This window comes from Dipteris shenzhenensis, chromosome 23 (genome assembly GCF_047967505.1).
Source record: "Dipteris shenzhenensis isolate YYH24624 ecotype China chromosome 23, Dip_SZ_1.0, whole genome shotgun sequence".
Taxonomy (NCBI): Eukaryota; Viridiplantae; Streptophyta; class Polypodiopsida; order Gleicheniales; family Dipteridaceae; genus Dipteris; species Dipteris shenzhenensis.
This window is the reverse complement of record NC_141618.1, coordinates 32,023,033-32,041,064: the sequence shown is the minus strand read 5'-3', so window position 1 is coordinate 32,041,064 and position 18,032 is coordinate 32,023,033. Positions and strand designations below refer to the sequence as shown.

At 44.2% G+C, this 18,032-nt stretch overlaps 1 protein-coding gene across 2 annotated transcripts in view; it reads right to left on the bottom strand.

Annotated features, from left to right (window-relative positions):
- LOC147887264 (uncharacterized) overlaps nucleotides 1-17,709 on the bottom strand; it is a 113,335-nt gene extending 95,626 nt beyond the window's left edge. The window contains exons 1-4 of one of the 2 annotated variants that reach the window (XM_087394196.1): nucleotides 17,661-17,709; nucleotides 17,360-17,430; nucleotides 17,042-17,203; nucleotides 16,863-16,952 (exon numbers count right to left, since the gene is read on the bottom strand). In XM_087394196.1, coding sequence (XP_087250322.1) covers nucleotides 16,863-16,952; nucleotides 17,042-17,083 — 132 coding nt within the window. In that variant the 5' untranslated portion in view covers nucleotides 17,084-17,203; nucleotides 17,360-17,430; nucleotides 17,661-17,709. The other variant, XM_087394195.1, reaches the window with a different exon arrangement.
- Nucleotides 17,710-18,032: the final 323 nt, after the last annotated feature.

Below are 18,032 nucleotides of genomic sequence, written 5' to 3'. Positions count from 1 at the left end.
CACCACCTATGATCCGCCATGTAGATGGCCAGAGTCCTGGCTTGGATCCAAGTCCCATCCATCAGTTGAGGAGCGCTCAACTGATCTACACAATAGCACTGGCCCTCCCTCTATATAAAAGGAAACCCACTATAGATAGCACAATGCTATGAATAGCTCCCTCCATATAAAGCGAGCACTATATATGAATCAATCTCTATATATAGCAATCTCGGCTAAAAATAGCCATCCAACCCTATGCTATCCCGTAACACACGTTAACCTGCTATCCAACCCTAGGTACACCATGCACATGACATACTCCCCTTCTTTGATTTAAAAAAGGTGATTTAAATCAATTTAATCGATCTTTAAAATAAAATTCATTTATTAAAATACACAAGCATGGTAAAATCTGTACATGAAGGTAAATGATTCTATCAACCTTATCTATTGAGTATCCTTGAACTCAAAATCTTAGGTTGAGATCGAGGAATCATTGTTCGAACAACCCCATCAATTGAACCCCTCGAGGCCAATTTTTGGGTTGCAATTTCTATCAACCCTAATTCTTGAATTACTTAGTATTCAGAAAATCCCTCAACGGAATACCCTTGTAATTCAAATTCTTGGGTTGAAATACATGACAGACTTTCCATCGCAGAACAATTAGGTATCCGTTCATAACTCATGATGGAAGAATCTTCATGGAAGTATCAATGGGTAAAATCCTGACCAAAGATATGGTCCCCTTGATCTATCCTCCAAATGCCCCTACATGAGGATAATCAATAAAAGTTCAGTTGGCTATATCCAGTCAATGGTACTGTTCTAGACATGTATATAGTCAACCATCATAGGAATAACATCCTATGTGATCCAAAGACTACGGAAACATACAATCCGAAATCTCTTAAAACAAGATCCACTATCGAATATCCTGTATAAACTTGTGCACAACAAAACTGCTCCAATCACAGGATCATCCAGTTCTTAGGATCTCTTATCTAGGAACATCAAGTTCCAAACAAGGCACTGACAGACCATCATCAGAAGAGATGCGGTAACCCTTCCTGAGATTGAGTCTAGACTATGGAGCTCCAGGGTTGAACCCAAAAAATACATGGCTTCACTCAGGGTAAAGAATCTTAGTCAACCCTCATAAAAAGTCTAATTAGGTTACCCCAATTCAATGCAGCCTACTTGTACTTCACCCTAGAGGTCCTTGGGTATTATTTCACGCTGTATTATACCACCACATCAGAGAATCTTAAATGTAACATACCTTAGTGTCCCATACCACCAAAGTATACTGCAAATTAAAAACTCAGCGGACAATATGAGTGAATCAGGGTAGCCAATCCCTCTTTACTCAAACCATCCCAGATTGAGTCAGGGTGGCAAATCCGTTCTCAATCCTTTTCTTAATGTGATCATATCACCCCCTTGTGTGGTTCAAAAGATCCAATCGAGCAAAAAATAATTAGGTGTCGGTCAAAACTGAGGATTTCAACCTCTTCATCACTTCTCAACCCTCTAAGTTCCTCTAAGTCCCTCTAGTTCCTCATTTCCTTCCTTGTCCTCACATTGTAAAATGATAAGGATAAAGAAAATAAAAGACAGCATTTTTTTAAAAAAGGGAGATTATTGAGAAAATAAAGGATTGTGAAAAAAAAAAGAAGGGAAGATAATAGGGAGAATAGCATGGTAGTTAAACATTTGGAAATTGAAGTACCATAGAGAAGGTAGCGGGGGCAATTGAGTAGATGTGTACGACAAAGACACAAAAGAGATTATCATGCGAACATGTTAGAATCTAGAACGTCGTAATGGTTGGAGAATAGCGGATTGAAGCATTTTGAATGAAGCATGGTCGCTTCACAAATAGCAAGGAGGGAATGCTACAAATCAAAACTTTTGGTAAAAACCAAAGTGGTGGTTCTAGATCATAAGAAGCAACTAGGAAGTGATGGGGGTATGGCCACATAGTGAAATTTATAAGGGTATATGAGATGTTCCACGGGGATAGATATGGAGAAAACCTTGAAGCAAGTGATCGACATTGATCAAGATTAGCTAAGCCGCCCAAGCACATAGGAGGATGGAGCTTGGAAGTAGATTAGTAGAAAGAGGTAGAAACAAGATGGTGAAAGTTCCCTATTGGATTAGGCATAGGAGGACAATTATGATCAAAGACAAAGTTTGAATGGTGACAAGGGTCAAAGGATTGACCTACTTAAACTCAAGATGAGCATTTAGGACAAAGAATGAATTGATAATGCATTTGCATGTAGGATAATGAAGTAGTAGATGCATTTGCATGTAGGATCATACAGTAGAAATAGGAAAATCGCAAGAATTGAGCACGTGCACAATTATTACCTTGGAAATGTACACAATGGTGTCGTACAGAGATGTTGGGCAAGCTGGGCTTTGAAAGGCATCCATGGTGCCAAGAGTTTTGTAGTTAGAAAACCAGAGATGGTTAAGTCAGTCTCTTAGGTTGGGTTGATGAGCCAAGGTAGTACTTGGGCTCTTCCCAAGCAAGAGGGTGCTATGCATGGCCATAGGTCTTACGACCTTAATTTAGACTAGGATAGTTGAGTAGTATCTAAGATATCGAAAATAGTGATTCATTTGGAATGATCACTGAAAGGGTCCATAGTCCTATCTAGATGTTGGACTAGGTGGTGCATATGTAAGTGCTTAGTAAGGTCTGATGACCTTAGAGAGATCTCAAGTAATTGGTGAGTCATGGACGCATGACTATGAGTGGATCCACAATTAGACCCGGTGCTCTAGAATGAGTACTCAAGCAAGATCTGGTGATCTTGATCTTGTAAGTTAGGCCTATCTTGTAAGTTTTGGGTCTAATCAACCTAAAACTAATGGTTCCAAACTGGTCACTTGGAGCTTGGACCAATGCATGCATATGAGAGAGATAGATTAGAAAATGGTATCCTATTGGAAAGGAAAAGTAGAACGGAAATGGATTCCTACCATCCCTAATGGATAGAGTCGAATTAGTCTTTGTAGGAATGTCCAAAGCAAAGGAGTACATGGACAACACAACATGAAAGATAAGTACTATGTCTTTCTTATTGATTTATTTGGAAATTTGATTTAAAGGAACATACTAATGTTGGACTTGTTTGGTAGGAGTACTAGACATGAAGATGAAACATTGAAGATGTCGTATGGAAGTTTATGCAGGAACCTAATGAGTGTTAAAGACCATGAAGGCAAAGAAGAGTACCTAGTAGATGAGGACATCTATGTCCCAAGCAAGAGGGCATGTCACGACTTGATTTTATAGCCTAGAATGTATTAGGCTAGGTTGATTGAAATGTATAAATTAGAAGGTAAGGTAGGCTTAAATGGCTAAGGCCATATAGATAATGTATTTGATATATTAATTGATATGGAATAAATGGTGCACTCACACATGTAGGTCCTAGGATAGGAATGGGTAGGAATGCATGGGTATGCATTAATAAATGGTAGGCATATAGTGTCATAGGCTAAGGGTAGAATAATGGGGTACGCCCAAGGGATGGATCCCAAGAGGCATGAGAGGTGGTGACCTCTCGTATGCATGGAGTGTGTGCATGAGCCATTATGCATTCATATGTAATATGTGGATTGCAAGAGCATTCTAGCAGTGGTCAATAGCAAAAATACACTCACGTGGACACTCCTTCCACCCCATTTCGAGTGCTTATCAATTTATGCATCATTCTTTCACACATGTGCATCCTCCAACCAGTTCGTGACATGGAAAGGCAAAATCACTTTAAAGATTTCTCTCATTTCACCTTGCAAAAGGAATCTTAACCTTAGCCTTTCTTCTATATTGGTATTTTTATTTTCACATCGACAAAAGGAATCCTAACCTAAGCCTTCCTTCTACTTTGGTATTTTCATTTTCACATTGACAAAAGGAATCTTAACTTTAGCCTTCCTTCTATACTAGTATTTACAACCTCCCCACTCCCCCTCTCTCTCTCTCTCGCTCAATGACATGTCACAGATTTCTATGCATTCGAATCTGCCCCTAGACATGGAGTAGAGGAGAGGAGATAGATGACATGAGGACAACATGGGTCAATGGGATGAGACAAGGAGGAGGGATGCAGCCAAAAACACAAGAACCAAACACGATGCAGCGATGGATGCGAGCACGTACCATGGAGGTCCAGCCCATCACAACTCTACTCGGAGGAGATCATCCCGACCAAAGGTGTCACTCTTAGTATGGCTCACACGATACAGAGATCAGGGAGACCACACCCCCCACCAAAATACGAGATGACTAGGCAGACACATATACGAGATATTTTTGCAGCTCACAAGAGAGCTACCATGGCACCTGGTTATGAGTTCGGCTCTGAGATTGAGTATTGGCTTATAGCTTTGAGCTTTGAGTTTGAGCTAAGTCCACAATAATGCTCAACAAAGGGTCTTAGTGAGCCCTTTGCCTCAACCCACAGTGGCTTGTATGAGTATGAGTGACTCTGATATTGTACTTTGACTAATAGGCCCGCGAGGCCTCCTAAAGATAGTAAAACATCTTTCTTTCTCTCTCTCTCTCGTGAGCCACCAACGTAGACCTCGCCCAAGCCTCAAACACTTTCGTATCAGAGGTTCGGGATGCCACTACCAAGTCCTTTCCCATGACTCCATCTACAGCACGTTGGGAAGATGCCCCAGAACCCGTGGTTCGATGACACATGTGAACAGGCTTTGCGGCACCTCACGAGGATTGAGGCAAAGCAGATATTATGTCAACCTAATACACCAAAAGAGAGGAGCTTTCCTTTCACATAGGATGGATGAGTGATCCAATCTTTTCGAGGAGGTGATCCCACTTTTGCATGGGGGCTTCTCTCTAAGTGTAGTCACCCATCCCCATCACTGATCCGGGCATCTGTCACACATACGCGACCTCGTTGTACGACGTCCCGATACAGGTACCACTAGATATGTCTTCGCTTCCCCCCACCACATCCATCCTGTTTACTGCACAGAATGTGCAGATGGACACTAGGAACTACCAGACCCTCATGACATTCCACAAATCAGTATGAGAGAGAGAGAGAGAGATCAACTCCTACATAGAGACACACGGGCTGCGGGCTTTGGGACAAGCTGGATTCAGGAGGCAGCATTCTACACTTGATCACATCTTCACTCTATGGGCTGTCATCGAGGAGGTGAGATCAACATCCCACACAGTCCCACGATCATGCATGATTAGGAGACTCCGGGAGATGCAAATAGGAGGAGAGATGATCGAGAGGGTGATGAGCCTATATGAGTCAGTTAGAGGGAGAGTACCTGCCCCTAAAGGCATGTTAGATTGGATTGAGAGCACAATAGGAGTGAAGGAAGGACGCCTACTTTCACCAACACTCTTTGGGCTCTACATTGATGAGATCATTGACTTTCATTGATCGCCTGGGAGGTGAGGGGTCGTTGCTTGCTACTTTGAAGATATAGATATTATTGGACGCTGACATAGTCCTCATATTCTCTTCACCAGCACGCCTACAGAGAGATCTAGAGGCCCTAGAGTTGTTTTGTAGAGCAAGACACTAGACAGTCAACCTTGGCAAGACCAACGTTATCATTTTCAACACCTCACACGCAATACTTCATTGACATAGCTTCACTTACCAAGGGGTCTCCATCTAGTTTACGTGAGTCACTTAGCTCGAGAGCTTCCGACCCTACATAGAGCAGAGGTAGATCTTGCTCAAATTTCAGCCACTTTGGCTTTAGTGGTACACGAGGCTGCCATCATATCTTTCCCTACGACTCGACCCACAAATGCCCCGACTAGGAAGATCAGAACCCCGGGTACGATGATGAATGTAAGGAGATGAGAGCTCACCTCACACATGAGCAAGCCCTGGGACACCTGACCTCATCTGAGGCGCATCGCATCTCACATCGGATGACACGACGTAAGAAGCAGACTTTTCTCACTCGCAGGATTGATGAGGTGGTCGGATCCTTTCGAGGGGGCGACCCAACTATCGGCTGGGGACTCCTATCAGAGGGGAAACGGCCCATTCCCATCCCGGACCCAACGATTTGGCACAGATATGCATGCTCCTTATACAACATCCCAAGTCAAATGCCACCAAATATGTCCTCTATGCCCAAACCCACTACTTGTCACTTGTTCACTGCGCAGAACGTGAGGAATGCCCTCCTCCATCTGCATAACCGGAGAGCACCAGACCATGAGGGGCTACATACAGAGCACTTCACACATGGACAAGAGGTCTTGGCCCCGGTTCTAGCACAGCTATTCAACCATGCAATATGCCACGGTTTCCCACCTACTTGGAACACAACCACCATTGTACCGATACATAAGGCAAGGGACCCCATGGATACCAGGAACTACCGCACTCAAGATTGGCCATACTCTCACTAAGATTTATGAATCGGTGCAATCAATAGCTATACAAAGGACCATGGACAACGGGCTCGGGGGTAGGCACGCTTCCAAAGACAGCACTCCGCACTAGACCATATTTTTACCCTAAGAGCCATCATTGAGGAGACGAAGTCGAGGCGCCAGAAGGTCTACACTTGCTTCATGGACTTTTGGAAGGCTTTTGACACAATCCCTCGCTCTCGCATGATCAAGCGACTACAGGAGTTGCATCTCCCAAAGGTCATGATCTGGGGAGTGATGTGTCTATATGAGTCCGCGCTCCTGGGGGGCTATCAGAGGGTGAGTCCGCGCTGCTTGGGGGCTATCAAATTGGACCATAGGGGTGAAGCAGGGTTGCCTCCTTTCACAGACTCTCTTCGGCCTATACATTGATGAGATCACATCCTTTGTTGATCGCCTAGGAGGAGAGGGCTCCCTATTGGTTGATTTGATGGTACAGATACTATTATATGCAGATGACATAGTCCTCATTTCGTCCTAAGCCGCCGAGGGATTGCGGAAACACTTGGAGGCCTTGGAGATGTTCTGTAGAGAGAGGGACCTAACAGTCAACCAACCAAGGTTATGATCTTCAACACATCCCAAGCAGTGCTTCATCGACATCGACGTCGACATAGTTTCACTTACCGAGGGGAAACAGTGGAGATAGTGCAATCCTACACGTATTTAGGGGCAATATTCACGAGACCAGGCTTCACGATGAACCATGCTGCCAGAGCATGACTCACACGAGGGAAGGGTGCCCTATCAGAGAGGCAGTGCTTCCAAGTGCATTTCCAAATCCACCGACGAAGGGCTAGTGATTGCCATGTATGCAGCACCTTTTTGGGGGAGTGACCTTTCAGCTACTGACTGGAAGGGATTTGAGAGGCTACAAGTAGTCATGGGATCTAGGATGATTTGGAGTAAGCCTTCAGTTCCCTATCAGATCATACACACAGAGTTCGCCATGACACCTCTCCAACTAGACGCCCTCTTCCAGACCATGACTTTGCTCCACAGAGTTTGGGCCCTACCTCAGTGGAGATTACCGAGACTGACACTGGAGTCATCCCAACGACTAGCAGAGAGAGGCTTGGATACAGCATGGTATGCGCGGGTGTCCACATGGTTTGATAGCCACGGTATCCAGATGGATAGGCTACCCCCCCTTTCAGTACAGCATGGATGCACCACCGGAGCGCATTCCACATGATGAGATTAACCGTATCATACGGTTAGACCTTCTCCAACTCCACACATCTCGGGCTTGGGAGCGGGGATCAAGAGTTCCCCACCAAGACCCAGTTCTATCATAACCACTTTCTGAGGAGGTCGAGACAAAGAAGCATTTTCTATGATGATGCACGATAGGGGAGGTCGAGACAAAGGAGCAGTCTCTATGTGTTTGTCTCGCCTACTATGAGATCAGATGGCGATACCACTGTCTCTTTCAGGAGGGGCTCGGCTTCCGACCACTCACACGACAGATACATTTCCCCGACCAGATTTGCATTGGGCTCTATCTGATTGAGATGTGGAGACTCCCTTGTGCGGTAGGCCAAAGATCAGCTACAGTTGATGCCTCAAGACACCGAGCTAGACCGAGCACAAACACGCGGCACTGATTTTTATGCATCCAAGCCAGCACCAGATGAGATCGAGGGGGAGCTCGAGGAGACAAGAGCACTATGGATCAGCAGTGAGACCCGTCACCAGGATGTGGCTGGACGAGAGACGTGGGCAGAGACCACACATGACACGTGGGGTGACCAGAGCATGCACGATTGTGGCCCATCCCTCCTGAAAGGGGACCGCCAGAGACAAGGCATAACTCTCGATGTAGCCCATCAGGTACAGAGATCTAGGAGAGATCGCCCCCCGCCACCACGGGAGACAGCCTGGCAGACACAAATACGTGAGCTCTTTGCATCACATCAGAGGGCCATCAGGGAACCGGGTTATATAGAGCCTGCACATGTACTTGGAGCTCTGGTTCTGAGCAGTACTTGATTGCTCTTTTTCCTACTATATTTTGTACTAGCTTTTTGCATTTTTAGCACTTAGCACTCAGCAAGGGCTTTGCTTCAGCCCACATTGGCTTGTATGGATTACATATATTTTGTATCTTGTCTCATAGACACACGAGGTGTCCTAAAGACGTTAATACATCTCTCTCTCTCTCTCTCTCTCTCTCTCTCTCTCTCTCTCTCTCTCCCCCCCAAACACCTCTCTCTCTCACATAGCACATGATATGACATGATATGATACGACATGTTTTGTATTCAATTTTCGCTTGAGCTATTGAGCTCTTTATTTCATCATAATATAGTGCTCAGCAAGGGCCTTAGCGCGCCCTTCGCTCCAGCCCTTTGTGGCTTGTATGAGTTTTTTCCCTTTTTGGTGTTTTCCGCACTTTGTCCCATAGGCCCGCGAGGCCTCCCGCGGACGTCAATCTCTCTCTCTCTCTCTCTCCCTCCCTCCCTCCTACCCCATTCTGTCAGCTCTCATTCCTTTTTCCCCTTCTCTCTCTCCCTTCCGCTCATTCTATCCCTTCTCCAAATATGCCCCAACCCCTTTTCTACAACCTCTCTTAGGAGACCCTGCAACAACACTGTCTTCTGTTTATGTGAAGCAGAGAGTCATAGCATTCGAATCCACACAAAATTTCTCTAAAGTCTAATCAAATCGCATCCTAAGACAATGTCAATCAGTCCAATATATAGGCAAGAACGATATCTGAGTGAAACTGAGATGGCATCTTGATTATTCCCAGTCAGCAACATGTCAGTCACATACAGAATGAGCACAAAAAGAACACCCATGATCCTCTTTAAGGGATTGTTTCTGAATTTCTCGTTAACATGTATCCTCTCATACCAAGCCCTGAGGGGGAATACTACTTGTATGCAGCTCAGAAAGCTGCAGTGCATATAAAGCGCTTTGTTGGTGAGACCCTGCAACAACACTATCTTCTGTTCATGTGATGCAGAGAGTCAAAGCATTCAAATCCACACAAAAATTCCCCTAAAATATAATCAAATAGCATCCTAGGACACTGTCAATCAATCCAATATGAGGCAGTTAATCTACTGTGAATGACATGTGAGTGGAAACTGACATGGAATCTTGATTATTCCCAGTCAGCAACATGTCATCCACATGCAGAATGAGCACAGGTCCTCTTTAACGTAGAGGTTGCTCTCGGTTTGTTTCAGAATTTCCTGATGGGATATCTCAAGGTGTATGCCTCAGGCACACCTTGGTTTCTATGTGAGTGCTAGAGGCACAGTTAGGTGGTGGAGAGCCACATAGGATGATTGAGAGAATCTAGGAGCAAATTGAGGAGATGATTGTGGAGCTCTAAAGTCATTAGTGATGTCAGTGAGCATGTATGAGGTGCCTACTTCAGGACCTCACTCTTCTTCATTCCATAATGCAAGTATTCTGAGTTTGTGTCCATTCTTTCCTTTCCTTTCAGTTTACCAACATGGTATCAGAGCCCTTTGATCCCCCTTGAGCCCATTTCTGCCACATCATCTTCTTCTTCTTCTTCTTCTTCTTCACCATCTCTCCCTCTTCTTCCCAAAGTTTGCTTAAGCTTGTTCTCCTCCGGTTCTCAGCCATTTCCCACGTCCTTCCTGCTGGAGATCCACCTCGAAGGGGCGAATCCCTGGCTGAGAGGAATTGAAGAAAACCGCGCCCGTTTCGTCGCCATTACACGAATTCCGTCGACTCTTTCCTCTGTGTTTTCTCTCAGCACACTTCATCTTCCTCTAATTCCTTTCAAGGGTAGATTCTCCATGCCTTGGGCTATCCTGTGCTGAAATCTGAGCAGCAATGGCTGCATATTCAAGGAGAAATCAGTGAAAAACCAGTCGACTTTGAAGGGGCAAGCTATGGAGTTCTGACGCCTTTTTGCGCCTTTTCTTCCCAGAGGATCTTCTGTGGTATAACAGCTCTCTTTTGCCTCAGAAACCCCCTTTTCCTTTGCTCTGAAGAGTAAGCTACAAGCCCTCCAAGTTCAGCCTTTTGGTTTTGACAGTTTTGGACAAGTTTTTGAAGATGATGCTACATAAAATGCTACTCTAGCATTTCTCAGTTTTTGAAGTTTTCAATAGCATCAGTACAAGTGTGGTTTCAGTTTTTCTTTGAATTGCTAGACCTGGTTTTGATTGGAAAGTATTCATTTTTAGCCACCTCTATGAAGCATGTAAGAAGAAGCATCATTGATTGAATATTGGTCACTAGTCTTTGCTACATTAAGTGCTTATATTTTGGAAGTCTTTCAATTATTTTTTGCCTTGTAAGAGAGATAGACACTGCCCAATATCTGGGTTAGACCCTCTCATGGCTACCCTATTGAATCTAGAGAAGTTCAATGGAAAGGGCTTCCACACATGGCAGATGAAGGTGAAATTTGCATTGATGAGGGAGAACCTATGGGGACTTGTCAAACCAACTCCAACCGCTTCTTCTACAGCCTCCAATGCTGGAGAATCCTCAACTCCGACACGACCGGCAAGGGATCCCGCTAGAGAAGAAAAAGCATATGGTATCATTGCTCTTGCTTTAGGAGATGATCATATTCACCACATCTCTGACTTAGAGTCTCCTTCAGAAGCTTGGCAGAAGCTTGACATGATTTTTGGTGCTAGCTCTCACATCTCTAAATTATCACTTAAAATCTCTTTCTTTGAATTGAAGATGGTTAGTGGCACTACTTTGGCAGCTCATGTCAACTATATGCGGAGCCTTATGACTCAATTAGCTTCTATCAACTCCCCTATTACTCCAGATGATGCTATGGCAGTGTTACTTAAGAGTATGCCTGAAGATTATGATCACATAGTTACCACTTTGAAAAATCTTCCTAATCCTAATCTTGAAGGTATTATCTCTGCTCTCCAAGAAGAAGAAAGGCATATGGAGCTCAGGAAAGGCAATGACACTGTTTATGCTGTAAAAGTCCAAAAGGGCAAGTATACCCCTTGCAATCACTGTGGAAAGACAAATCACCTTTCAAAGGACTGCTTCAAAATTAATCCATGCAAGCACTGTGGCAAGAACAACCATAATGAGAAGTTTTGCAGAGGCAAAGCAAAGACAGAAAATGCAAATCTACTTTCAGTTGATGAGCCTCCACAAGATGAGGCATCCTTTGAAGATTATGCATTTTAAATCATCTCTATGTATGCTTCAGATCTCTCTTTTTATGTCAAGGTACTCAGCCTGGATAGTCCTCCAAAATGAATGAAATAAACTATTGTGTTTTGTGTGTTTTGAAAACACCTCTGGTCACCTTATGATGTAGGCCATGTGTATGTTTTGCTCCATGGTACCTCCTGCAGACATTGTGTGCATGTACATGCAGGGGAGATAACCATTGGAAGGTCTTTTTGTATCCCTTTTGTTTACCTTACACCCATGGGAACCCTTGCTAGCATGAGAACCTAGCCATAGATTTATCCTTGACCACCATGAGATGGCATGAGAAACTATGAGACTAGATGTATCCTTGACATAGCCGGAGGCATTCCCTTGAGGGGGGGTTTGATGGGATATCTCAAGGTGTATGCCTCAGGCACACCTTGGTTTCTATGTGTGAGTGCTAGAGGCACAGTTAGGTGCCCACAAGCACAGTTAGGTGGTGGAGAGCCACATAGGATGATTGAGAGAATCTAGGAGCAGATTGAGGAGATGATTGTGGAGCTCTGAAGTCATCAGTGATGTCAGTGAGCATGTATGAGGTGCCTACTTAAGGACCTCACTCTTCTTCATTCCATAATGCAAGTATTCTGAGTTTGTGTCCATTCTTTCCTTTCCTTTCAGTTTACCAACATTTCCCACTGACCAAGTAGGCACATATCCTCTCATACCAAGCTCTGGAAGCTTGTTTGAGACCATAAAGTGCTTTTCTCAGCTTATACAACTTGGTTTCTTGTCTAGTTCTTGACTAGACACAACAAAACCAATGGGTTAATTCAGAGAAACTCTTTTTTGCAATCCCCATTTATGAAGGCTGTTTTTATATCCAACTGATGCACATTCCATCCATGATGGGCAGTTAGTGCAACGACACTCTAATAGCGGATAGCCTAGAAGCACGAGCAGAAGTCTCCTGTCAATGGTACCATCTAAATTTATCTTGACCTTGAACACCCACTTAGTACTGGACTAACTAGGGCCTAACCAAGTCTAGACTGTCTAGGGTGAAGGCCAAGCTAAGCTATGATCACATTAGATCTAGGGTTAGGACATAGCCTAACCTAGGGTTGATAACCTGTAGCCATGTCTGGCCTTACTTGTCAATGGTACCATCTAAATTTCTCTCGACTTTAAATACCCACTTAGACTGTCTAGGGTGAAGGCCAAGCTTTATATATACCTTTGTGAGACAGAATATGTCCAATCATACAAATTTAGATTTTTTGTTGTTCTAAAGATCAAAAATCTACACAGAAAATAAAAGAGAAAATGAAACAGAAGAAAAATTAGAGGTAAACAAAAACTTTATGAAAAACAAAAGGAAGACATACTTAGCAAGCAAAGCAACACTTACCTAAGATCGGATTGGATCTAGGGTTAGGACGTAGCTTAACCTAGGGTTGAGACTAGAGCTAGCATGGATGATGTTTTTATCCCGTGGATTGGGCTAGTCTAAGAAAGGCATAGTTATTCCACGATTAGCCGAGCTAATTAGAGAAAAGCGTGGCTTTAAGTGCTGAAGATGGCCAATGCTAGGCCTATAGGTATGAGCCAGGGCTCCATATCTGGGGCCCGAGAAGTTGGAGCCTGTTGGCCTGGGAGTGGCTAGGGAAAGGAGCATGTTGTAAGGGACAAATGTTCCGACCTTGAGGCTGGTCGGCCTCCCACAATGGTCTAAACCTAGGCTCCGGGGTGACTCGACGTACTGAGCGTGCGGCTGATCACTTTGAGCCAATATAATTATGGAAGAAGTAAACCTTCAATTGCTTGATACTTTGTAGTATCATGGATTTCCTTGTTTTTGTTAAGAAAGTTAGTAAGAGTTTAGTAAACAGGTTTTTACTCTGCCAAGTGCATATTAGGCTGATACGTCTCTTTTACCTATGGTATTCAAATGGATTCTAAAGGTTTATAGACAGATACTACCCTCTTTAACTTTTTGTTAAGAAAGTTAGCAAGTAAACAGCTTCTTAGTCTGCCATATGGAATTCAAATGGATTCTAAAGGTTTATACACAGATACTACCCTGTACATACTACAATGAATCCCGAATTATTCCCATAACTGTACTAATTAGGGCCTAACCAAGACTAGCGTGTCTAGGGTGAAGGCTAAGCTAACTGTAAACTACTCGGTGTTTTCTATCAATTGAGACAACGGATTTTGCAGAGGCATTTGAATGAAATAATTGCGAGTTGCCAAACACATATACTTGAACTTTAGAGTTTGCAATTAAGCTGGAATTAAGACTTATACAGCTTAAACACAAAGTGACATCATTGGAAATCGCAATATGATTGAGGGGCCAAGACGCCCCCCCCCCCTAATCCAGGCTCACTTTATTCTTGAAAATGGAGATACAAGACCAAGGTGCAATGCACCTTCCAAACTGATGAACTCAGTGAAAGCCTAGGACCTAGATACAAGACTCAAGAGCATATGTACAAGGTAGACAACCAAAAAGGAGGACTCTAAGCTCAGGTTTCAACTCTTGGCTTGCCCAATCCACAAGGAAGAAGCCAGCAACAATCACCACTTATATCCAACATTAGAGGCAAGCACTAGTTTCCAGAAAGATAGTAGAAACAACATGAAATAGTGCTGTAAATGAGATAAAGTTGACAATACAGGCTCCCTTCGTGACTTGACCCTTTTGTAGATGAAGTCCTTGATGCCTCTAAAGCTACCTTGGGTGAGGAGAGTGTGGAAATGGGGCTGGAATGAGAACAGCTTAGAAAAAACAGCCTGTAGGCTAGAGAGAGAAAGCCTTTATGGAGTGATAGCTGTAGAGAGAGAGTGCCAATGCTGATCCCAACGGAGGGGATGTAAGAGAGGAGCTGCTGCTGTTCCAGAGGTGCACAGAAAGGCAGATTTTTGCAAGGGGAATGGGCTGGAACAGTAGAGAGAGAAATTCTGCAGTAGAGAGAGAGACTGCAGCAGGAGAGAGAAAGGGGCTGTGGCTGCTCTAGGCTAGGAGAAGGAGAGAGGATGCTGCTGCTGTTCCAAAATAGCTGAGAGGGGGCAGATTTCTGGAGAGAAATGAAAGAAAGAAAGAAAGAAATTTTATTAGTGTCTTCGGAAGACCGATGGGTCTATGAGACTGAAAGAAAACCTGATACAAATCACAGTAAGGATGGAGCTACTGAAACGAGCATCATCACCCGTGCTGAATCCTAAGTCTGATCATACATAAAAAACACATCTGGATGTAACAATGAAAAGAAAAGGACTGGTGAAGCGGAGCGGAATCCTCCGTATGTCATGTCCCCTTGGCTGGTGCATAGTTGGTGATGGGACGCTGGTGCCCGTCAAGGGGTGCCGTGCGTCTCGGTCTCCTGGACGAGGCTCGACGCAAGACCAGAGCCACCGTGACTCTCGTGGGACGTATCCCGGGTCTAAACAATGACGGGAGGTAGTGATCTGTGTGTCCCTCGATGTCTCGTGTGTTGTGCTGCGATCGTCGGGAGGATGTAGAGAGAATGTCGGGGCTGGAACTGTAGAGAGAGAATGTGCTGTGTAGAGAGAAAAAGTGCTGCTGAGGTGAGAGAATGGCTTGAGGAGAAGCTGGCTGCAACCAAGGAGCTGGAGAGGTTCTGCTGCATCATCCAAAAGGAGGGAGAAGAAAAGTGACGAATTTTCCATGTAGGGAATGAAGGGGAGAGGCCTTTTATAGGCTCAGCCCCCCCCCCCCCCCCGGCTTAGAGTGGAAGGTGGACACTTGTCCCAGATTTTTGGTGGGCTGCAGTCCCAAAGAGGACAGCCCACAACCTGCCCCAAATCTACCAGATTTGGGGCCAAACACTTGGCCTGCATGCCTCCTTTGGACGTAGACTTGTAAGCCTGGGAGTGGCAGCTAGGGCTGAGAGTATGTGGTATGGGATGCATGTTCTGGCCTTGAGGCTAGCCAGCCTCCCGTGGTGGTCTAAACCTCAAGCTTAGGGATAGCTCAACGTTACTGAGCCTAAAGTAGGGAGGTGAGCTGCTAGCTCGAATCCCTACAGTTTTTTGTGCCACTTGTTCCCTGCATCGTATCAAGGACTCTGGCTTGGAGTTGCACCTACCAGGGTCAGATGTTTACTTGACCTTGTTGGGGTGTTTCACACTATAGCTGTCCTCACTTCCAGCAGCCTTCAGATTCCCTTCCACAGCCCCTATAGCTCCCCGAGTCCCTCCCCTTCCATCCTTTCATTGCTACAGTCCAGAGCAGCCAGTCTAGCCTCTACAATTTCGCAAATCCAGTCCTCAACATTGAGGAACCAAGTCAAAGCCATTTAGCCTCCTTCATCGAGGGCAGCCCCATAGTTGTACTTCGAGGTTATCAGGTGACGCCAGGCCCCGACAAACAAGTTAGCATAACTCTCAGTGCAACAATGGTGTGATGTGTCCTATGCATGTCCATAGTACCTCTCTTTTTTCATCAGGTAGCATTCCAAGTTGTTAAGAGAGGCACAGTTCGTGAGAGAGTTGTCTTCTTTGCTGTTACGGCACCACTAAAGTTTAAGCCAGACAATGAGACTTTGAAATGAGAGGGAGTATCACGATTTGAAATAAAAGGGAGGGTCATGATTTCATGACTCAGCTCCCTTCAATCTGCCTTTAAGAATGCCGTGAACAGAGCTTACAGAGACAAAAAATGTGCCTACTGGAAGAGACTACAATGGGTGGTCACCATCAGGCAATGGACGTGACAGTTGAAAGTGAGGTGCGACTCCTTGCAATAGAATCTTGCCAAAAATTGTGCCCTTCATAATGGGCCGTCTCCTCAAATAGTTATTCCTTGCATCTCCTCTTTGTGGACGCGTGTGTCTTCACTTGTAATATTTGCTCACTATTAATGAGGGCTTTGGGAAATAACAAGCAATATTCTTACCACTGTCTTGTTCATCTGTTTTCCTTGCTTTAAAATGGCATTATTGAATTTCTTAACAGGGCGCACTAGCAAATCTACAGATACCCTGTCAATAATTTTGCAATATGTTTCAACCGTGACTTGTCTCTTTTCATCCTCACGAGGAAAGAAATGAGTTGAGATCTGCATTCGGTAAAAAGCAGACCCTGCCCCTTCACTTTTGTAAACATAAAGATTGCACAACATATATCGTTGCAGTTTCCACATGACACGAAGAAAGCAACCTTACAACAAGCATACTCTAATGACTTCACTGAATACATAGATGGCTGCCACATTCTCTCAGTGTCAGTAATGGTTCAATATTAGCTGACTCACCTTCATTACAACGACATCATCCAGAGTGCCAAACTTGCTCATAAATGCTTTCAATCCGCTAGTATCAACCTCCCAAGGAAGGCCTAGAACCTATTATGACAAGTAGCACAGTTTAATGAAGGATTTTTAATATAGTGAAAACTAAAACAGTCCTTGAAGGCTAGGATTGAGGCACGTACCACAAGCTTACGGTTCCCCAATGCAAGCGGTGCATCTCCCATCTGCCTTGGATGAAAGACTCGGGATAACCCTCCCCGCCCACTCTCTCTCTCTCTCTCTCTCTCTCTCTCTCTCTCTCTCTCTCTCTCTCTCAAGCTGGCTCTTCCTCACCCTCTCGCAGCCTGCAAAAAAGCACTATAGAATAACAGTGTTGTCCTGCCATTTCCTCCTTCATCAGTGAACTAGTTAAAACAACACGAGCAATCCAGTCGTATAATCTCTTATGCCCGGTAAAATAATTCACTAATCTACTCTTGAGATATGTCATTATGGCAGACCTAAGCGGTGATTAGGGGATACACTCCTCTGGTAAGCCCTCAGCGTAGCTTCTGTGGAAGTCCTTTACTACCTGGATCAAACAGAAAAAAGACATGAGCAGGGATTCAAACAAACATCACTTCCACGCAAATTCCAGTGCTTTCTACTGTTCCTAGAAAAGAATACGCACCAGTCCAATTTAAAGAAACAAAATTTGTCACTGAATTGCAGGCGCAGCTATTTAGTTATTCGAAAACCCATCTCGCAAAAAAGGCAATCTAAGAACATTGCAGGTTGGAGAGGTGGATTTACAATTTTCACCTTAATATGCTGGCTCAGCTTTCTCATTTAAAAAGAGTTGGCTAGCAAATAGTTGTATAATTAAAAAGAGTTGATGGTATTATATTATGCATACATGTTAAGAGTTGGTGGTATTCAATTCTGCATACATGTTTTAAATTATAGTATCTCCAAGGCATGAAAAGCATGTTGTATGATAAGAGTTGACTAACAAATAGTATTCTACATACATGATGTGTACAATACATGATGTGCACAATACATGCTGTGAGAAAAGCACTTCCAACTATAGTATCTCCACGCATGAAAAAGCCCAGCATGTTAATTTAGGCGTCTCATAGGAGGGAAAGAGCACTCGCGCTAGATTGTTGACTTGCTTTAGTAACATTTGGT